Below are 20,517 nucleotides of genomic sequence, written 5' to 3' on the forward strand. Positions count from 1 at the left end.
AATACTGTGTCAAATAATGTTGTAAACTGAGAGAGCAAAGGTGCGCGATGGGAAGCGCAAGGGGGCTGAACAACCAGGACGAAAGTGAATGAAGTGGAAGAGAGGATAAACTGTACAATGAATAACCCCAAAACACTCAACCCTATAAAAATGATACAAATATAGTGGTTGTATTGTTTACTTTTACGTCCATATAAATAATATTTCATATATATAAAACTCATTGCCAGTTCTCTACCACCTACAAACTGATAAGTTCTTGCTTGCTGAGTGTATCTAAATGCACTTTTTACGTGCTCTAGCTTGGTGGCAACTGTGGCCATATGTCAAATTAGTTACTAGAAATTTGCAAGACATAGAAACATTGCTCAGCAAACAGTTCATGGCACGATGAAAGGTTATTTAAAATAGTCAATCAATATTAAAACATTTTTTTTATTACTTTTCTTCATTTGTAGTAATATAATATGTGCAATTAAAAAGTTTGCTCGGTGGGCTGATTTAATATTTACTGTGTCCAAGTCTGTCATGCGCTGCTCAAATTGTTTTCTAACTAGCTGCTGAATACTGAGTTAAGTCTTGGTGTGACAAGATACAAACTGCAGCGTCAGCAGTCCCATAATGCCTTGCAGGAAGCTCCCTTCCCAATATAAATTTCATGGAGGACCCAGCTCGGCAGTTCTGAATCATTGCCTATAATATACTATACACATATCTAAAAGCAGGTCTTGAAATGTTCACTAGTTTATCTATACCACTTAGTAGATGGATTATATTTTTTCAGTCCTGAATTCATAGGTATGTATTTAAGCTCTGTGTATGTGTTTGTGATTTTATATAATTATTACCCAACTGAACACAAATATCAAGAGATCTATTTTCCTCTTTTTTTTTGTTGCCCACATGCTTTCTCTTTTGCCTCTATCTTTCTGGTTTAACCCATCTACAGTTTTGCTCCTGCTTGACCACAGTTAAAGGAACATAAAGACCTTAAGTACCAGACTATGTGTAGTATGTCAATAAATTAACATACAGGCCTGGTGTAAAACTTTCCAAATAAATTAACACCATGTTTCCTGCAATGGACAAACTCCACCAACAGTTGGTTTACTAGGAAGTGCCAATCTGGACTTGCTGTTGCTACCCATGGTCATTATGTTATCAAAATGTGCATTGTTTTGCAGTATTGTATCAATTGGCCCCCTGCCAAAGCTAATAAGGCACCACCGCATCATGTGTAGGTTTGTCAGCATAGTGCACCTTCAGTCATGAGTATTGGAAAATGCACAGTTTTCATAGTTACAGGTAAAAGGAAAGAACATAAATATTAAAGTATACTGTAAAGTTTTTCACAATCCATAAATAAGCATTTTATATTACAGTATCAAAATATTTCATGTCCCTTTAACTAATTATATTCTATTATTTGTGTTACAGGTTTTTAAGAAATCAATCACTTTTAACCTGTTCACTACTAAACAGAAGATGGCTGCTAGTATATTACAGTTCATACATCAGTTATTCAGTGGTTTTTATACACCGTTACATACCTAAAAGGGTGGCACACAGACTCACCATATCCTACAGAGAATTCCTACTGGAAATAAAATGCTTCATCAAAATTTCCCTGACAATTGTTTTTAAATAGTCAGTCAGGTGACTTTTTGAGCATTATAGGTATCTCTCATTCACATCCAGAACCTGCAAAGTGTGATAAACAACTGTCAAGCTAAACTTCTAAATCCTAAAATGATTTCAGGGAACTTACAATACTGACAAGACTTAGATAATCTCACTAGAGCAGAAAGCTTTAGATCATTGGACCTTTAGAGAAAACTATTGTCCATTGCTGTTACATAACCCTTAGCCTCTTCTTTCTTTGCTGCCACATTATTAGTCTTCTGTTTAAAAGTATTTTGTTATCAGCTTTACTCTAGTGAGAATATTGCCTTATGGCCTCCTCTAAAATAGGAGAAAAAAGTGGTAAAGGAATTAAAAAAAAGTTCCACCAGTCATCAACCCACTGCAAAGCAATAGAACATTTGAAGTGTTCTTTTACTTATTACAGCAAGATGAAGGGGACAGGATAACAGAGGTGAACAGGAAATAAAATATGGAGGATGGATGGTGATGAGACAAAAGGGAATAGGTGGTAGTCAAAGAAGAGGCCAGGGAGACGTGACAGATTATAGAGAGAAGAGGAATATAAAACAAATGGCAAATAAAAACAGGGAAGTGAAAAAAAAATATGGCAACAATGAGAGGAGGGAAAAAACAAGCAAGAAAGGAGACAGCCATGATTCAATGACAATGGGACCAGCTATGTTAAAGGCAAACACTGGAAGGGAACACTGGATAAGAAAAATTATTAAGAGATGTTGTTGAGTAAAATAAATAAGGGAGATTGGGGAGGCAGTGGAATGAAGAAAACGAGGGGCTGACTGAATTTATTTTTGTAGACCATACTATAGTTTATGTAATGTCATGTGAGAAGAGTATCAATCACAAAGAGGTAACATGGCCAAAATGCTGAAGAATAAAGTGCAGGAGAGTAATAAACAAACCTCAATTATAAATGGGAGAAAGCAAGTGACACAAATAATGGCAGCTCACTCCCTCCTTACCAGCATTTCTTACTCATCTTTCATTGTGATCTACCCTGTCAACCTTTCTCTATTCTCTTCCTCTCACTGCTGGCTTTTGTCTGATCAGTTACTGCTAGGTACCGGGCATTAGTTTGTTGGATTTCTGGTGCGTGCCGTGTCTTTGGTATTCCTGATATATACCAGCCCCATGATTGAGGAATTACTGTCTATATTTTTGCCTTATATATATACGTAGAATATTATTTAGTTATTATATTCTTTTAAATTTGCTTCTGACAGACTTAACAACCAATTCAGTACTATTTGCTGTATTGTACTCCTACAAACGTTTTTTTTAACAGCTTTAAAAGTTTTGCTTCTACCTACAAAGACCTTTACACAATTATATATATTAACATCACCATATAATTCAGCCGCTTTGATCTGCCCACAACTGATGCCTGTCAGTTAACAGCATTACTGCCTCCTATTTACCCTACTTCCTACCAGGGTCTGTCAAAATCTTCAAACATTTTTATTTATTTATTATTTCATGTGGTTGAATATGGATATATATATGGGATAGCCTACAGGGCCACCTTATATAATTATACAAATCCTCTTTCATGGGGCAATATCCAGATGGCAGCCATGATAGGTCTCAAATTGTTGTCTCCATAGATTCGATTCCAGAGCAAATAGTGAGGCTGAGACCTCAACACTCACCCCTGATGGGAGACTCTTGAATTCCTGCTGTATCGTAGCACAGGCTGTGCTATAAAGTGACTTACAAATTAGCTGGTGTATTATTATCATTGTTGACTGCATTGGAGGAGGAAACTCTCACAGTTTGGGTAAATTGGTTGGAGAAAACATTGCTACTGTGTCCATTCTGCCTCACAGAGCTTGTAATGCTGATGCCCAAGGTAGTCGACTTACCTGGGAGACGTTTAAATAGTCCTTGGTCAAATGTACAGAGCCAGAGATAACTCCAGGGGCAACATTTGAAAGTGGATGAGTCTGACAATGCTGTAGAGATGGTGGTGGGAGAAGATAGCAGCCTGCTTCCTAAGGAGACTCTTGAGAAGTTACAGTCAGCAGTCCCAGCAGCACAAATTATGGATGTGCTGTTGAAGGTTAATGTTGGTCTGCATTGTACAAAGATATTTGTGGCTGATGTGGTATCTTTGTACAATATGGATTCTTATTAATCTAAAGGTATTCCATATGCTTATCCATCTAAAAGTATTTTCTACCTGAAGTATGGTAGTCTATCTGGGATCAACACTGAGGAATTTCACATTGACAGCACTTACAAGTCTAAATGCTGATTATATGCTGGACAGATTAATCCCTCACTGAATTAAGTCATATATATTAACATCTCAGATGTAACAGCTTAACAGACTGTTCATTTGTTATTTTATGTAACTGCTGGAAGTATTGTTATGCTACTCTTTTATATGCTTTAGAAATCACTTGAAAGCAACTTGCTTAAAATATGTGCTTTGTTAGTATCGTGTATAACAGTTACCTGCAAACCCACATAGTTAAACTTTGAGTATCAGTTAAATGGTTCTGCATGGTTTTTGTGTCTTATATAAAGCTTAAATGGCTATTGTAAATATTCTCTTTTGTTCTAGTTGTATATCTTATCCTGTTTATGACTAACAGTAAGTATTGTGCAGGGACATCTTTTATTTGAGAATTGCATATGTTAAATCATTTGCCTTAGAGTGCTTTGATCGCAATATCTGATGCCTAGTGTGCATTACGTATCTATATAAGCACTTTAAATATTTTCACCAGAATATTCAGCTTTAACATTTAAGAGGACTGTATATGTCTTATACAGACAATTTGTCCTCTGCACATCGCTAGTTTAGAGACAGGTGGGTAGATCTCCATTTATCCATTTTCCTTTAGGATATTTTAATATAAGTGTGAAAAGGCTTTTTCATATTTATGCTTTCAGTCCTATATTGTTTGTTACAGCTCTATGCAGTCAGCATTCAGTCACTATGGCTTTCGTGGCAATATGTATTTTTATAAAGCTGTTCTAGAGACAGCATGTGTATGAAGCCCTTTATACAGGTTACCTAAAGTTCAAAAGTTTTTCTGACATATATTATATATACAGTCATGGCCAAAAATATTGGCACCCCTGCATTTCTGTCAGATAATGCACCACTTCGCTCAGAAAATTGTTGCAATTACAAATGGTTACGCATTCTCAAGTTTATTTATTTTGTTTGTATTGGTATGACATAAAAAAGTATAGAGAAAAAAAAGCCAAATCTGACACATTCCAGGCAAAACTCCAAAAATGGACTGGACAAAATTATTGGCACCTTCTCAAAATTGTAAGAAATAATTGCATTCCAAGTTTGTGATGCTCTTGTAATTTGTGAAAAAAACTCACCTGTATCAATTGACAGGTGCTGACAATATAGAAATCACACTGGCAACCAGTTAAATGGTGAAAAATGTACTCAACCTTTCTGTTGTGTGTTTCTGTGTGCCACACTGAGCATGGAGAAGAGAAAGAGCAGGAAAGAATTGTCTGAGGATTTGAGAATAAAAATTGTGGTAAAGCATGCCTCTTCGATCCCTTTTCAGTATCGCACCCTTACAAGCACTCCTCTCTATATTTATATCCCTTTTGAGTGAGGTCAGGGGGTCATGAGACTTCTTGCTATGACAACATGTCCCTAAATAGTTCTACCTTAGAGTATTTTATTTTGATTCCTTCCCGATTCCCCTAAACTGGGGAAGGTTAAATAAAATTGAGATGTTTAGCTCAGTTATGTTTTACTGTTAGTCTCGTCCCTAAGTTTGTATCACAGCAGACATACATGAGACTCTTACCAGAATGATCTGCATATATTGTAATAATGCTGCTGTTTTGCATATATTGTGTATGTAATACTTTTATCTAATATGTATTTGTTATATTACATATCTAACCTCAATAAAAAGATTTCTGGAAAAAAAAATTGTGGAAAAGCATGGACAATCTCAAGGTTACAAGTCCATCTCCAGGGATCTTAATGTTGCTGTGTCCACTGTGCACAACATTGTCAAGAAGTTTACAGCCCATGGCACTGTAGCTAATCTCCCTTTACGTGGACAAAAAAGAAAAATTGATCAAAGATTGCAACAAAGTATTGTTCGATTGGTGGATAAAGAACCTTGATCAACTTCCAGAAAAATTCAAGCTGACCTTCAGACACAGGGTACAAATGTGTCAGTTTGTACTATACGTCGCCATCTGAATGAAAAGGGATGCTATGGTAGAAGACCCAGGAGGACCCCACTGCTGACACAGAAACATAAAAAAGCCAGATTGGAGTTTTCCAACACTTACCTGAGGAAGCCAAAACCCTTTTGGGAGAATATGCTGTGGACAGACAAAACAAAATTACAGATTTTTGGTACAGCCCATTATTCTACTGTTTTCAGAAAAATAAATGAGGCTTTTAATGAAATGAATACAGTCCCAACAGTCAAACATGGTGGAGGTTCACTGATTTCTTTGGGTTGCTTTGCTGCTTCAGGCACTAGATTTCTTGACTGTTTTCATGGCATTATGAAATCTGAAGACTACCAAATAATTTTGTGGTGCAATGTAGGGCCCAGTGTCAGAAAGTTGGGTCTCCGTCAGAGGTCATGGGTATTACAGCAAGACAATGACCCAAAGCACAAATCAAAAAACACCCAGATATGGTTTAAGACAAAGTGCTGGAGAGTACTGAACTGGCCAGCAATGAATCCAGATCTCAATCCCATAGAGCACCTGTGGAGAGATCTCAAAACAGAAGTTGGGAAAAGAAACCCTTTCAATCTGAGAGACCTGGAAGTTGGCAAAAGAAGAATGGTCCAAAATTCCAGTAGAAAGTTGTAAGAAACTCATTGATGGTTAGAGGAAGCAATTGATTTCAGTTTTTTTTCCAAGGGGTGTGCTACCAAATATTAAATTGAGGGTGCCAATAATTTTTTCCATTCAATTTTCTGGGCGAAGTGGTGCATTATCTGACAGAAATGGAGGGGTGACAATATTTTTGGTCATGACTATAGTTCCTAAGGGTGATCCAAGACCATGTTGGTCTTAACAGGTTTGTTAACTACTATGTATATGCAGCTTTTTTAAGACATATATGTGACATATTCATGCCCAAGTCAATTTATCTCTCTTCATACCGTCTCTTATTAGTGCTGCTATATTTTATGGGGGTCCAAGAGTGGCCACATGTTTGCTGCAGAAGGTCTAAATCATATTTTATGACATCATTTATTTGATCCTATTCATGATATGTGGTTCTTGCATATTATAATGTCAAACATTACTATTGAACAGCTGAAGACCTGTAATTTCGTTTAACACCGACTTACTATGGCTAGACTATTTATGTTTTGTACTTTTATAGAATTACTCTTTAAAAATGTATAATATTCTTCTATTAGCTATTTGAGTGAAACATATCGGCTTTTGGTTATAATTTCACACTATCCACACTAATGTTTGTCTTGAGTAAAATGTTCATATGTGCTCCAAGGAAGTACATTCTAAGCTCAGGAAACACGACAGATCTCGTGTCTGTCTGGCCTTGGGACTGTCCATGAGCATGAATTATCAATAAATTCTGGACTGCTTTTAACTGTGCTTGTGCCTGCATTTCCTTTTCTTTTTGTATAACATTTTCATATGTCATATGATACTGCTACAGAGTATACTTATGAAAATTGTATACATGTTTTGATTATTTAAACATTCAGAATATTTAAGATAGATAGATAGATAGATACATTTAATTACTAATATAATGGCAGAATTACCAAAGTTCATTCTACTCCTAAGGTTATAATACAAACACCTGTCCCCAATACAAAATGAATATTGTGATATTCTTTTGTTTACTATGGACTTGTATATTCTGAAATATGCCAAGTTCAAAGTATCTGCCTCTAAGTCAACAAGAAAATATTTTAATCTATTTTTACCTTTATTTTATTACCTTAGAGGGAATGTTTATCAATGCCATAAAAAATATTGAAACATATTTTTATTATATTAGAACATTTCAAAGTTGTATTTGATATTCAAAATACATGGGATATGTAAAGCTGTAACAGGTAACATATATTAAAGTTAATTCACAGGTATCAGTAAAAATGGCTCTTGGGAAGATTAGTGGCCTGTGAGTTCAATTTCAGAAACCAAGAAATTAATTGAGATTTTTTTTAAAGAAAATAATTGTCATAACTAGTCAAATAACATACAGGGTATAATAGATAATTAAAATGCAGTCCAACTAATCTTATTTCTTTCACTACTTACAATTCGACAGAATGCTTTCAAGGGAAGGGGTGTCGCCTCAGGTGTCACTTCAAGAACAACTGTGTATTACTATTAAAAAATAGTAACAGAGATTACAGAATTAATGTTACTTTACTCTAAGTAACAAATGAGGAAGAAGTTTTGGAAATTATTTTTTCAGACAATTTGAAGTTTGGCAAATTATGTTTAGGTCAGAAGATGAATTAGCAACATAAATTGGCTCCAATGCCAATATATAGATCAATAGTTAAGCATCATATTGAATACTGTGAGAAGTTCTAGAGAACATTACTCCAAGAGGATATAAATCCCCTATAAACTTTTCAAAGAAGGGCTATAAAAAAAAGGTATATGGTCTATAAAAATTAACTCCAAGGAAAGAATTTAAGACCTTAGTATTTATAGCACAGGGAAGAACACCAGAACAAGGGGTTATGATCTCAGTTTGCAAGATAGCAGGGCTCAAGAGTCATTTGAGAGGGGATGTTTTGCATAAAAGTGTGGTTGATTCATGAAATAGAGGTGGTAATGACAAAAATGTAGAGGTGGTAATAACAAAAATGAGAAGTAATATACAAAAATTGGAGGATTGGACAAATGACTGGGATCTAAAATTTAACACTGTAAAATTATGCATTTAGGATAGAAAAATCCAAATGTTAATTATAGACTCAATGGCACTTTACTTAATGTTACAGTGGAGGAACGAGACTTAAGAAATATTATTTCAAATTATTTGAATTTAGTAAACAATGTAGTATTGGTGCCAGTAAGATCAGTAAAATGATTGGTTGTATTGGTAGAGGAATTTGCAGCATAAATAGTAAGGTTCTTGTTCCACTTTATAGATTAGTTAGGCTTCGTCTTGAGTATTGTGTGCAGTTCTCCAGAAGGATATAAACAAAATGGAATCTGTGCAAAGAAGGACTACTAAAAAATAAGAACAAGAAGTTATGATCTCAAGCTGAAGATTCAGGAGTAATTTGAGGATGCACTTCTTTACAGAAAGGGTGCTTGATTCATTGAATAAACTTCCACAAGAGGTGGTAATGATAAAGACTGTGGGGGACATTAAGAATGCATAAGGTTATCCTAAACTAGATATGTTTATACTATTAGGAAATATTGGTCAGAATTGCTGGGTCTATGGTTATTATCTGGTGTCAAAATCTATGGCCTAGATTTAGAGTTCTGCGTTAGCCGTCAAAAGCAGCGTTAAGGGGTCCTAACGTTGGTTTTGGCCGGCCGCTGGTATTTAGAGTCTTGTAGGTAAGGGTCTAACGCTCCCTTTCCAGCCGCAACTTTTCCATACCACAGATCCCCTTAAGTCAATTGCATATCCTATCTTTTCAATGGGATCTTCCTAACGCCGGTATTTAGAGTCTTGGCTGAAGTGAGCGGTCGAGCCTCTACCGACAAGACTCCAGCCGCAGAAAAAAGTCAGTAGTTAAGAGCTTTCTTGGCTAACGCCGGTTTATAAAGCTCTTAACTACTGTGCTCTAAAGTACACTAACACCCATAAACTAGCTATGTACCCCTAAACCGAGGTCCCCCCACATCGCCGCCACTATATTAAATATTTTTAACCCCTAATCTTCTGACCGCACACTGCCGCCACCTACATTATCCCTATGAACCCCTAATCTGCTGCCCCTAACATCGCCGACCCCTATATTATATTTATTAACCCCTAATCTGCCCCCCCCCAACATCCCCACTACCTTACCTACACTTATTAACCCCAAATCTGCCGACTGTACCTCGCCGCTACTCTAATAAAGTTATTAACCCCTAAACCACCGTACTCCCGCCTCGCAAACCCTATAATAAATAGTATTAACCCCTAATCTGCCCTCCCTAACATCGCCGCCACCTAACTTCAAGTATTAAACCTTAATCTGCCGACCGGACCTCGCCGCTACTATAATAAATGTATTAACCCCTAAAGCTAAGTCTAACCCTAACCCTAACACCCCCTAAATTAAATATAATTTTAATCTAACGAAATAAATTAAATATTATTAACTAAAGTATTCCTATTTAAATCTAAATACCTGTAAAATAAACCCTAATATAGCTACAATATACCAAATAATTATATTGTAGCTATTTTAAGATTTATATTTATTTTACAGGCAACTTTGTATTTATTTTAACTAGGTACAATAGCTATTAAATAGTTATTTACTATTTAATAGCTACCTAGTTAAAATAATTACAAAATTACCTGTAAAATAAATCCTAACCTAAGTTACAATTAAACCTAACACTACACTATCAATAAATAAATTAAATCAATTAACTACAAGTACCTACAATTACCTACAATTAAATAAACTAAACTAAATTACAAAAAAACAAACACTAAATTACAAAAAAAAAGACTACAAGAATTTTAAGCTAATTACACCTACTCTAAGCCCCCTAATAAAATAACAAAGCCCCCCAAAATAATAAAGATCCCTACCCTATTCTAAATTAAAAAGTAAACAGCTCTTTTACCAGCCCTTAAAAGGGCTTTTTGCGGGGCATGCCCCAAAGTAAACAGCTCTTTTGCCTGTAAAAAAAATCACAATACCACCCCCCAACATTACAACCCACCACCCACATACCCCTACTCTAACCCAAATCCCCCTTAAATAAACCTAACACTACCCCCCTGAAGATCTCCCTACCTTGAGTCATGTTCACCCAGCCGGGCACCGATGGACCAAAAGAAGAAATCCGGAGCGGCAGAAGTTTTCATCCTATCCGGGCAGAAGAGGACATCCGGACCGGCAGACATCTTCATCCAAGCGTCATCTTCTATCTTCATCCATCCGACGAGGAGCGGCTCCATCTTCAAGACCTCCGGCGCGGAACATCCATCTTCAACGACGACTACCCGACGAATGAAGGTTACTTTAAGGGACGTCATCCAAGATGTTGTCCCTCGAATTCCGATTCCCTGATTGGATTCTATCAGCCAATCGGAATTAAGGTAAGAAAAATCTGATTGGCTGATTGAATCAGCCAATCAGATTCAAGTTCAATTGGATTGGCTGATCCAATCAGCCAATCAGATTGAGCTCGCATTCTATTGGCTGTAATTATAATAACTATTTAATAGCTATTGTACCTAGTTAAAATAAATACAAAGTTGCCTGTAAAATAAATATAAATCCTAAAATAGCTACAATATAATTATTCGTTATATTGTAGCTATATAAGGGTTTATTTTACAGGTAAGTATTTAGATTTAAATAGGAATACTTTAATTAATAATATTTAATTTATTTCGTTAGATTAAAATTATATTTAATTTAGGGGGGTGTTAGGGTTAGGGTTAGACTTAGCTTTAGGGGTTAATACATTTATTATAGTAGCGGCGAGGTCTGGTCGGCAGATTAGGGGTTAATACTTGAAGTTAGGTGGCGGCGATGTTAGGGAGGGCAGATTAGGGGTTAATACTATTATTATAGGGTTTGCGAGGCGGGAGTGCGGCGGTTTAGGAGTTAATACATTTATTAGAGTGGCGGCGAGGTCCGGTCGGCAGATTTGGGGTTAATAAGTGTAGGTAAGGTAGCGGCGACGTTGGGGGGGGGCAGATTAGGGGTTAATAAATATAATATAGGGGTCGGCGATGTTAGGGGCATCAGATTAGGGGTACATAGGGATAATTTAGGTGGCGGCGTTGTACGGAACAGCAGATTAGGGGTTAATAATATAATGCAGGTGTCAGCGATAGCGGGGGTGGCAGATTAGGGGTTAATAAGTGTAAGGTTAGGGGTGTTTAGACTCGGGGTTCACGTTAGGGTGTTAGGTGCAGACTTAGAGAGTGTTTCCCCATAGGAAACAATGGGGCTGCGTTGGGAGCTGAACAATGCTTTTTTGCAGGTGGTTTTTTTCAGCCCAAACTGCCCCATTGCTTCCTATGGGGGAATCGTGCACGAGCTTGTTTTAGCTGCTTACCGCTACCGTAAGCAACGCTGGTATTGAAGGTTGAAGTGGCGGGACATTAGGCTCAACGCACCCTTTTTTGAGCCTAACGCAGCCCCTCAGACAACTCTAAATACCAGCATTGTCTTAAGGGTGCGTTGGGAAAAAAAGCGGCGTTAGATACGCGGGTCTTTACCGACAAAACTCTAAATCTAGGCGTAAGTTTCTATCATGAAATTGTGGTAACTACTGAACAGTCTCTGCTTTTTATAAATTAAATTTTATTTGGGTTACCAAATTCTATTGATTCTACTTCTTCACGGCTCTTTGCTTATGATTTAGTGGAAAGTGTCAGAGACAACTGGCAAATCATTTCATCACTGCATTAAACTTTACAGATGGTTTATTTTCATGCCATGTAGGAGAATTTCAGAATTTCCTACAAAACAACTGCCAAACATCTGGTAAAACATTTAGGGCTCCATTTATCAAGTGGAGAGATAAAGCTTTGGAGCTCCTGTGCGAGAGCTGGGGGAGGCATTGCACGAGTGGTCATTCGTACAATGATAAATGTGGTCAGCATGATGTTGCCCGCTAGCTGTGATCATGGGCGGACAGTTTCCCAGATTGGTAATAATGATACTTTCATAAATGGAGTCCTTAGTCTTTGTTTCCTCTTTATGCTTAGAGAATTTATACATTTTGTATTAAGTGCTCCTCAAGCGCCAACTTAGGTTGACTTGTTCTTATGTAGTTATGTGTTTTACTCATTAAAAAGATCTTCATACATCATAGCCTAGATTTATAGACACTTGTTGCTGAGGGGCCATGTTGTAAAGGCAAGATCAAAACTGAAAAATAATAAGAGAAGCAATCTTCAATAAATTAATGTAACTTGTTTCATCAGTGAGTTTTTCTGCCATTAACATCTATAGTTGCGCGAGATGCCCAATATATGATATCTTGCACGTCAAACAATAACCGCTAGCAATGTGATAAAATAATAATTACAACTGCAACACTTACCAAACACATGTAAATGTTTGCAATTTCTATATGTCTGTTTTGTAATGGTAGTTTCACTGGATAGAACAAAAGGTGTCTTCTTGGGCTGGCCATATGTATTATGGGACATTCTATAAATGTGGTGGGGATTAACAAGGTAGATACAAATCAATGATTTAAAAAAAATTAGATTGTTTTGATTTAAATCATTTAGACACCAATCAACAACAGCTACCCAGGTGCTAAACCAAAAATGAGCAGGCTCCTAAGCTTACATTCTTGCTTTTTCAAATAAAGATACCAAGAGAACAAAGAAAATGTATAATAAGAGTAAATTAGAAAGTTTCTTAAAATTGCCTTCTCTATCTGAATCATTTAACTTTAATTTTGACTAGACTATCCTTTTAATTATATTAATCCATTCACAATGCAAAGCTCTACCAGAGGTGTCTGTAAGAAGATATTGATCATTTTTTCTATCTAGAAGATATTACCACATTTTCATGATTTTGTAGTTCTCAAAACTGTGAATTTGTGTCTGTAGAATTTTGTGCCTCCTATTCAGAGCAAAAATGTTCTAAGAAAGATACTGATTTGAGAAATAGACCTAATAGAAATAAACCCAATTTTTTATTTCAAACTTCAGATACAGAATACAATTTTAAACTTTCTAAATACATAATTTCTACACATACCTAATTACCTCTTGAGATATCTAGAACTGGTTATTAAATAACATGTTACTGACGTGCTGTAAACCAAAGAAAACACCATTATGATTATAGGTTTAAGTGCTTTCTTTTCAATTTGGTTATAGAAAACTCTTAAAACTATTATCTGCAATACATCTGCAGAAATAATTGACATTCTCATAGTACACAGAGAATCACTATATCAATACGAGGGCCCTAATTCCACTGTTGTCAGGAGATATAATTTGCCCTTTCTTAGCATACAAACAGCATATGCATATGCCCATGTCCTTCCCAAAAAAGGTTTTCAGCACTATCATATAATAAATGGCAGTTCTTTTTAAATACGTAAATAAAGAAGGGGACTACATCCACTATACCATTGCAGGATTTGCACTGTGGCTTTGAACTTCATTCATAAACAAATGTTCTCCAGGGAAAAATGTTACAAAGATTAACAAAAAGTTCATGTGAACTAAAAATGATCCTTGAGCAAAGCTCAGAAACTGTAGCAATGTGGGAACGTTCTGATAAGGCTACTTCCGGTCACCATTATTATCTATGAGTGAACAGTTTTTTGATAATGTACAGATCTGTTTATTTAAATAAAATACTACTCAGCGTGATAATTACATTATAGAGCATTTAATGAAAGTCTGTTTCATCCTCAACAGCTTTATCTGGCACTGTTTTTGATGCACTGAGATGACGTGTCATGAAACAAATGTTAGGAATTTTAGTGATATCTGTGTAAGTAACATGTGATCAGTTCAACATGAGCATCTGCAAATTCACTCCTGGCGTCACTCTCACAGACTAAGAAAAATAATACTATAAATATAAACAAATTATAGTAGATTTTCTCAAAGTATAGTAATGGGACTTCCTATAAAACAGACATTTATGGTGCAAGGAGGAACATGCACTAAAAAAGAGGGAATGTAACCGCAATAAGAAGGACAGTTGTGAAGTATTTTCTCAGTAACAAGAATAGCTTTGCCTGTAAATTAAGTGATACATTCTTTATTTTTATTTTTGGTTTGAAGGACAAACAATCCTGTAGCATTCGCGCTAATAGTTATGCACAAGCGATAAAGGGTTTATTGCGGGTGTTTGCTCTCATCAGGTTTACCGCTGGTATTACAAGTTGAAAGTAAACGTGATCGCTTGAGCACAATCGGGATTTACAATAGAGTGATTAACTCTTTCTCGGAGTTCTGGTTAACTGACTCATGAAACAAAAACGTGTCACAAAATGCATAAAATACATTACAAAGTACACTCATATTAACGCCATCTAATATAAATTATTAAAAAAAGGCTCAAAGATATGAGATGTCAGGTGTTAGAAAAAAAAGGCAGGCAAAGGACTTTAACGTAGAGATAAATACATATACATGTCTAACGATATATATATTATGTGTAGCTAGCTATATAGGTCTGTATGTGTGTACATATGTATTTATGCATTTATATATTTACAGACATATATACAATTACACATATAAACACATAAATACATATGTACACATATATAGATATATAAAGAAGTGCACTGGACTTTGCAGTTAAGTGAAAACATGTAAAATCATATTAATGCAATATTCATATTTAATAAAGTGTTATACTGTGTATTTACAGTAAATATCTTACGTTCTGCACATATATGTATATACCTATATATATATATATATACCTATATATAATCATCTATAAATAGGCATAGATATATATTGTACTAAAATACCATCAGATATACATAGAAATATTTATTTATGAATAAATAGAACATATTCTGCTATGTGAAGAACATTGGAATGTGAAATATTTCATGTCGGGTTAAGCGCACATGAGAATATGCAATCAGGTTTGCATGCGAGTTGGGTGTTAGTTTTTTATTCCCACTTTCAGTGCTCCATTGACTTCTATGGGGTTGTACGTAAACTTGCACGTGAAATTCTAAGTTCGGGTTTTTGCGCTATTTTGGTTACTGCGTGAGCAAATTTTTTTTTACTTTAAACTTATAATATGAGTGCAACAAGACAAGCGCAAAATGCTTACTTCTAGCGCAGTTAACACTCGAGCAGGAGCGGTAAATAGAGCTCCACTTGTAATCTGGTCTTTAGTTAATTATAATTTCTTCTTCACACTGTAGGGGAACTATTTCAAGTTTGCCTGATACAAGGAAACCATCCTCTTTTAATGTTACAGACACTTTTGGCTAAAATAGTGGCTAATAAATACCGTTGCCGTTTGTTATCTCATACAGTGCCTTTATTACTATTTAAAGGGACATAAAACCCCAAAAAAATATTTCATGATTCAGATAGGGAATACAATAATAAACAACGTTCTAATTTACTTCTATTATCTAATCTCTTTCATTCTCTTGGTATCATATGTTGAAGGAGCAGCAATGAACTAATGGTTTCAAACTGAACACATGGGTGAGCCAATCACAATATATATATATATTTATATATATATATATATATATATATATGCAGCAACCAATCAACAGGTAGAACCTAGGTTCTCTGCTGCTACTGAGCTTGCCTAGATAAACCTTCCAGCAAAGGATAACAAGAGAAGGAAGCAAATTAAATAATATAAGTAAATTGGAAAGTTCTTTAAAATTGTAGTCTCTATCTGAATCATGAAAGAAAAAAAATGGGTTTCATGTCTCTTTAAGTATTACAAATTTTTTACAATGTCTCCCAAAACTTATAGTTATGTTTGCTTCTGCATCTGTTTCATAGGTATTTCAGATACTGACTTACATAAGAGTGAGTAAGACCTCTGATTTGAAATATCATAATATGGCAGCAATTCTTTGTTAAAGGGATACTAAACCCAAATTCTTTCTTTTGTGATTCAGAAAGAGAATAGAATTTTAAGCAACTTTCTAATTTACTCCTATTATCAATTTGTCATCATTCTCTTGCTATCTTTATTTGAAAAATAACGTATTTAAGCTAAGGAGCCAGACGGTTTTTGGTTCAGAACTCTCGACAGCATTTCTCCACCAATCAGCAAGAACAACCCTGGTTGTGAACCAAAAATGGGCCGGCTTCTAAACTTACATTCTTGCTTTTCAAATAAAGATAGCAAGAGAATGAAGAAAAATTGATAATATGAGTAATTTAGAAAGTTGCTTAAAATTGCATGCTCTATCTGAATCATGAAAGATAAAATTTGTGTTCAGTGTCCCTTTAAGAAGCTATTTACACATCTGTCCTCTCTTCCAAATTTAGTATATACTAAACATTTTTTTGTCTCCTTATATGTCTTATTAGAAATTGTATTTAAAGAGACAGACTACTACAGAATATTTATTGTTTAAAAAAGACAATTCCTTTATTACAATCCCTAGTGAAATGCTTGTGCAATGCTGCCCCCTGCACATTCGGGTCACTAGCAGGTGGTGTCAATCAACCCAATCGTATCCAATCGGGCTGATTGCTGTCCGGCGCCTCAGAGGTGGCGGACGAGTTAAGGAGCAGTGGTCTTATGACCGCTTCTTCTTAACTTACAATTCCAGCGAGCTGAAAAGTACGGGAGTAGATAGCAGCATCTGCTTGGTAAATCTACCTCCTAGAACAGTGTTTCCCACACCCAGTCCTCAGCATTCTTTCTCAGGCCAGATATTCATTATATATTAACTAGAGCACAGGTGAAATAATCAGCTGATGGGTGAGCTGATTATTTCACCTGTGCTCTAGTTAAGATATAATGAATATCTGGCCTGAGTAAGGGTCCTGAGGACTGGGTTTGGGAAACACTGCCCTAGAATCTTCACATATTCCCTTCTGAAATTAAGGCTTTAATTATCAGGCTAGATTTATGCATATACCAGGTAATTGCTTGTAGTGCCTGCCCTTACTATCTCTATTGGAAGTACTTACACAAATTACCCCGCTCCGTACTACCTTCCATCCTAAAACCATGAGCCCTTGTTCTGGTGTTGCTCTTTTTGTGAAGAATGCTTTCATTCTGAGCTTAATTCATTCATTATATATCTTTATTTACTTTATATTTTCAACCATATCATGTGTATGTCCCTTCATTGTACATTAACATGGCACTGGAGCTAGAGGGTAATATGAAGCCATTGTGGGTGACAGCTTAAAAGCTAAACTAACTAAAGTAGAAATATGTTGTGCTATGTTTCAAATGGGTAAAGCAGGAAAATAAGTAACCCCACTGAACCGGATATAAATTGAAGAAACCTACCCTGACAAAAGTGGATTTTAGTGCACTAAACAAGAATATTATTATTATTGTAATTATTATTATTATTAATATTATTATTTATAATGATTGTGTTCACTAGAACACATGACTTAAAAAATAGACACTGAGTGTTGTATCTAGAGTTATAGAGTGGTAACTAGGTGCCTGTGAAATGCAGTTAAAGAGAATAAAACTGGTGCCATTACTTAGAGCAGCCAGACAACTTTACTCTTGACAACCTGAATCATAGCAATACTAACATGCTGTTTGTCATTATTTATAGATCATCTTTAGAAATAACTGCATTTTAAAGGAATGATGATTTTTTTTTAATGCATCTCTGCATTTAGCGGTTAGTGTAACATCAGCAACTATTTCTCCTATATATTTAATGCATTACTAGGATTATTAACAATGACATAAATATACTGCACAGAGAAATTAAGAGAAAGTTTCTAACCACATCACTAATTCAAAATTATAGTATGCTTGTGCCTGCACTGTGAAAGTCTAAATAGAGATATTAAAATGTGATAGATTTATTATACTTTTAGTGGAGCCTTATTAATCAATAGAAGTCTTGCTACACTTTACACCATGAGTCAGATGCTCTTTAGTCTTATTAATGTAAAAGCCTGATATCTAACAGAATGAATCTAAATTTGCTTTCACAGCATTGTTATATTGATCTAATGTCAACTGGGAAATTAAATTCCCCCTATATTATAACATTCAAGATCACAAGAGTCTAGTCCAGAAATGTTCAACCTTTCTGCCAAGAGACACTCTGTAAATCATTTTTAGAGCAGAGTAAATCCTTTATTGCTGAAAATTGTGGGGTTTCATGCAGTAAAAAAAAAAAAAAAATTAAAGCATTAATATATCTAATTTTTGTTCTTAGTAAAAAAAAAACATCTCTGACAACTAGACATGCTTATTGGTAACTCAGTTTGGAACAACTGATTAATGTTTTAAAACAAATTAAATTACTGTAAACAAATGCTCACCTTTACAGAGTATTTTGTGATGCCTTTGGCACACCTATTACACCTTTACTTACTCCAGAATTTAGTGAGTTAAAGAAGGTACTTACATTGAGTAAGGATCCCCAGCAGTGCTGTTTTATAGGTCTCCTTGGCTTGCTCCATCTGTTCTTCATGCGCTGCCTTCTCATTCATCAGACGTCGGACATGACAGTTTGCTGACTGCACCATGGAATAGAACTGATTTGCAGACCTTCTGTTCACTTCTCCTCGTTCGATCCAAGTAAGCAGCACAGTGGTTGCCTCTGAAAACTTGTTGTCATCTATAAGAGAAAACATTTACAATATGTTGATTTCTTTTTTTTCATTTTGCGGATCTGCCAGACAAATATTCTCTATTGTTTTGTTGTAAACATTAAAGTGCAAATAAATGCAGTCAAATTGCTTACTAATATTCTATATTCTCGTATATAGTAAAACATTTTAATAAAGTCTGAGTTTACTAAAGTATTAACTGCATCTTTATTGTTCATCCAATATCACAAAAACAATGTTTGGGTCCTGTTAGATCTAGAAAGAATAGATCTAAACCAGTGGTCTCAAAGTACAGGCCCTGGGGCCATATGCGGCCTTCAAGATAGCTTTATCTGGCCCTTCCTTGTTTTTTAGGTAAATTATTAATCTTCCCCCATCAATTGTTTTAGGGTTCTAAGAGGTGTAACAAGTTAGTGTTCTATATAGGCACTCACTAGATAAAATAAGGACAAGCATTGTCCGGTGTAGACTTCCATTATGTACTGCTTGGATAAATGTCACTTTTTATTCGGTTCCAGAATGATCACTTCACAAGATAAATATACACTGTGTATGTCTATTGTAGACTACAGTTCCTACCATGCACTACTACAGTACTTGGGTAAATGTTACTTCAGGTCTCTAGTATATACAGTTCCAGAACATTTACTCTGTTCAAGTGGCGCCCATGGGAGAAGAACACTTGGCCAGTGTCTCCCGGATACAATAAGTTTGATACCCCTGATCAAAACTATTATCACATGTAATGCTACTATGGAAACCTGACAGAGCTGTTTTAGAAAAGTAACACAAGTTACCAAGTTATTACAGAGTTGCTTTCAACCTTTTGGGAACCTCCTACCTATAGCTCCAGTGTTAGCAAATAAACACTAATTTTAAACACAAGTTAATTATCACTTAAAATTAATTCTTACTCTCATAAAAATCTCACAATTGTGTGAGATTTGTAAGCTAACAGTAAGGTCATTCTACAAGCTACAAACAAAATCTTTACAATAACAAAAACAGCATCCATAGTTTGAGTATTCTGACGTTATTTAGTGGAAGAACAATCATGCTTGTCCCAATGATTTATGTTGTTGAAAACATAATAAATTAGCATTTGTTTGATACTTTTTATGAACAAAAATGTATACTGTAAATGGTGGTATCAATCTATGTTTTGGATGCAAAGTGCTATTTTATGTATGGGTAGGTAATTATTTTCAACGTTGTTAATTTAACACCATTTGGGCATCAATCACATTCCAGTGGTAACGTCAACAACTGGCAGCAATGATATATTTATTTTTTGTGTTGCCCCAGGCACTGGAGAATCTACTGTCCCCCTCCCAAACCTCACACCTGAACATTTTTCCTGATATTTGCCTCATATATTTGTTGCAACCAGGGACCTAGAAAGGGTTCATACGCCTTCATCAGAGAGCCAATACTTATTTCTTTAAATT

The 20,517-nt window shown here is 35.5% G+C and overlaps 1 protein-coding gene across 4 annotated transcripts in view; it reads right to left on the reverse strand.

Annotated features, from left to right (window-relative positions):
• ENOX1 (ecto-NOX disulfide-thiol exchanger 1) overlaps positions 1–20,517 on the reverse strand; it is a 1,465,540-nt gene that overhangs the window by 425,884 nt on the left and 1,019,139 nt on the right. For all 4 annotated transcript variants that reach the window (XM_053707980.1, XM_053707982.1, XM_053707981.1 and 1 more), the window contains one exon: positions 18,865–19,077. In XM_053707980.1, coding sequence (XP_053563955.1) covers positions 18,865–19,077 — 213 coding nt within the window. The remainder of the gene's footprint in view (positions 1–18,864; positions 19,078–20,517) is intronic.

Source organism: Bombina bombina, chromosome 3, assembly GCF_027579735.1.
Source record: "Bombina bombina isolate aBomBom1 chromosome 3, aBomBom1.pri, whole genome shotgun sequence".
In the NCBI taxonomy this organism is placed as follows: domain Eukaryota; kingdom Metazoa; phylum Chordata; class Amphibia; order Anura; family Bombinatoridae; genus Bombina; species Bombina bombina.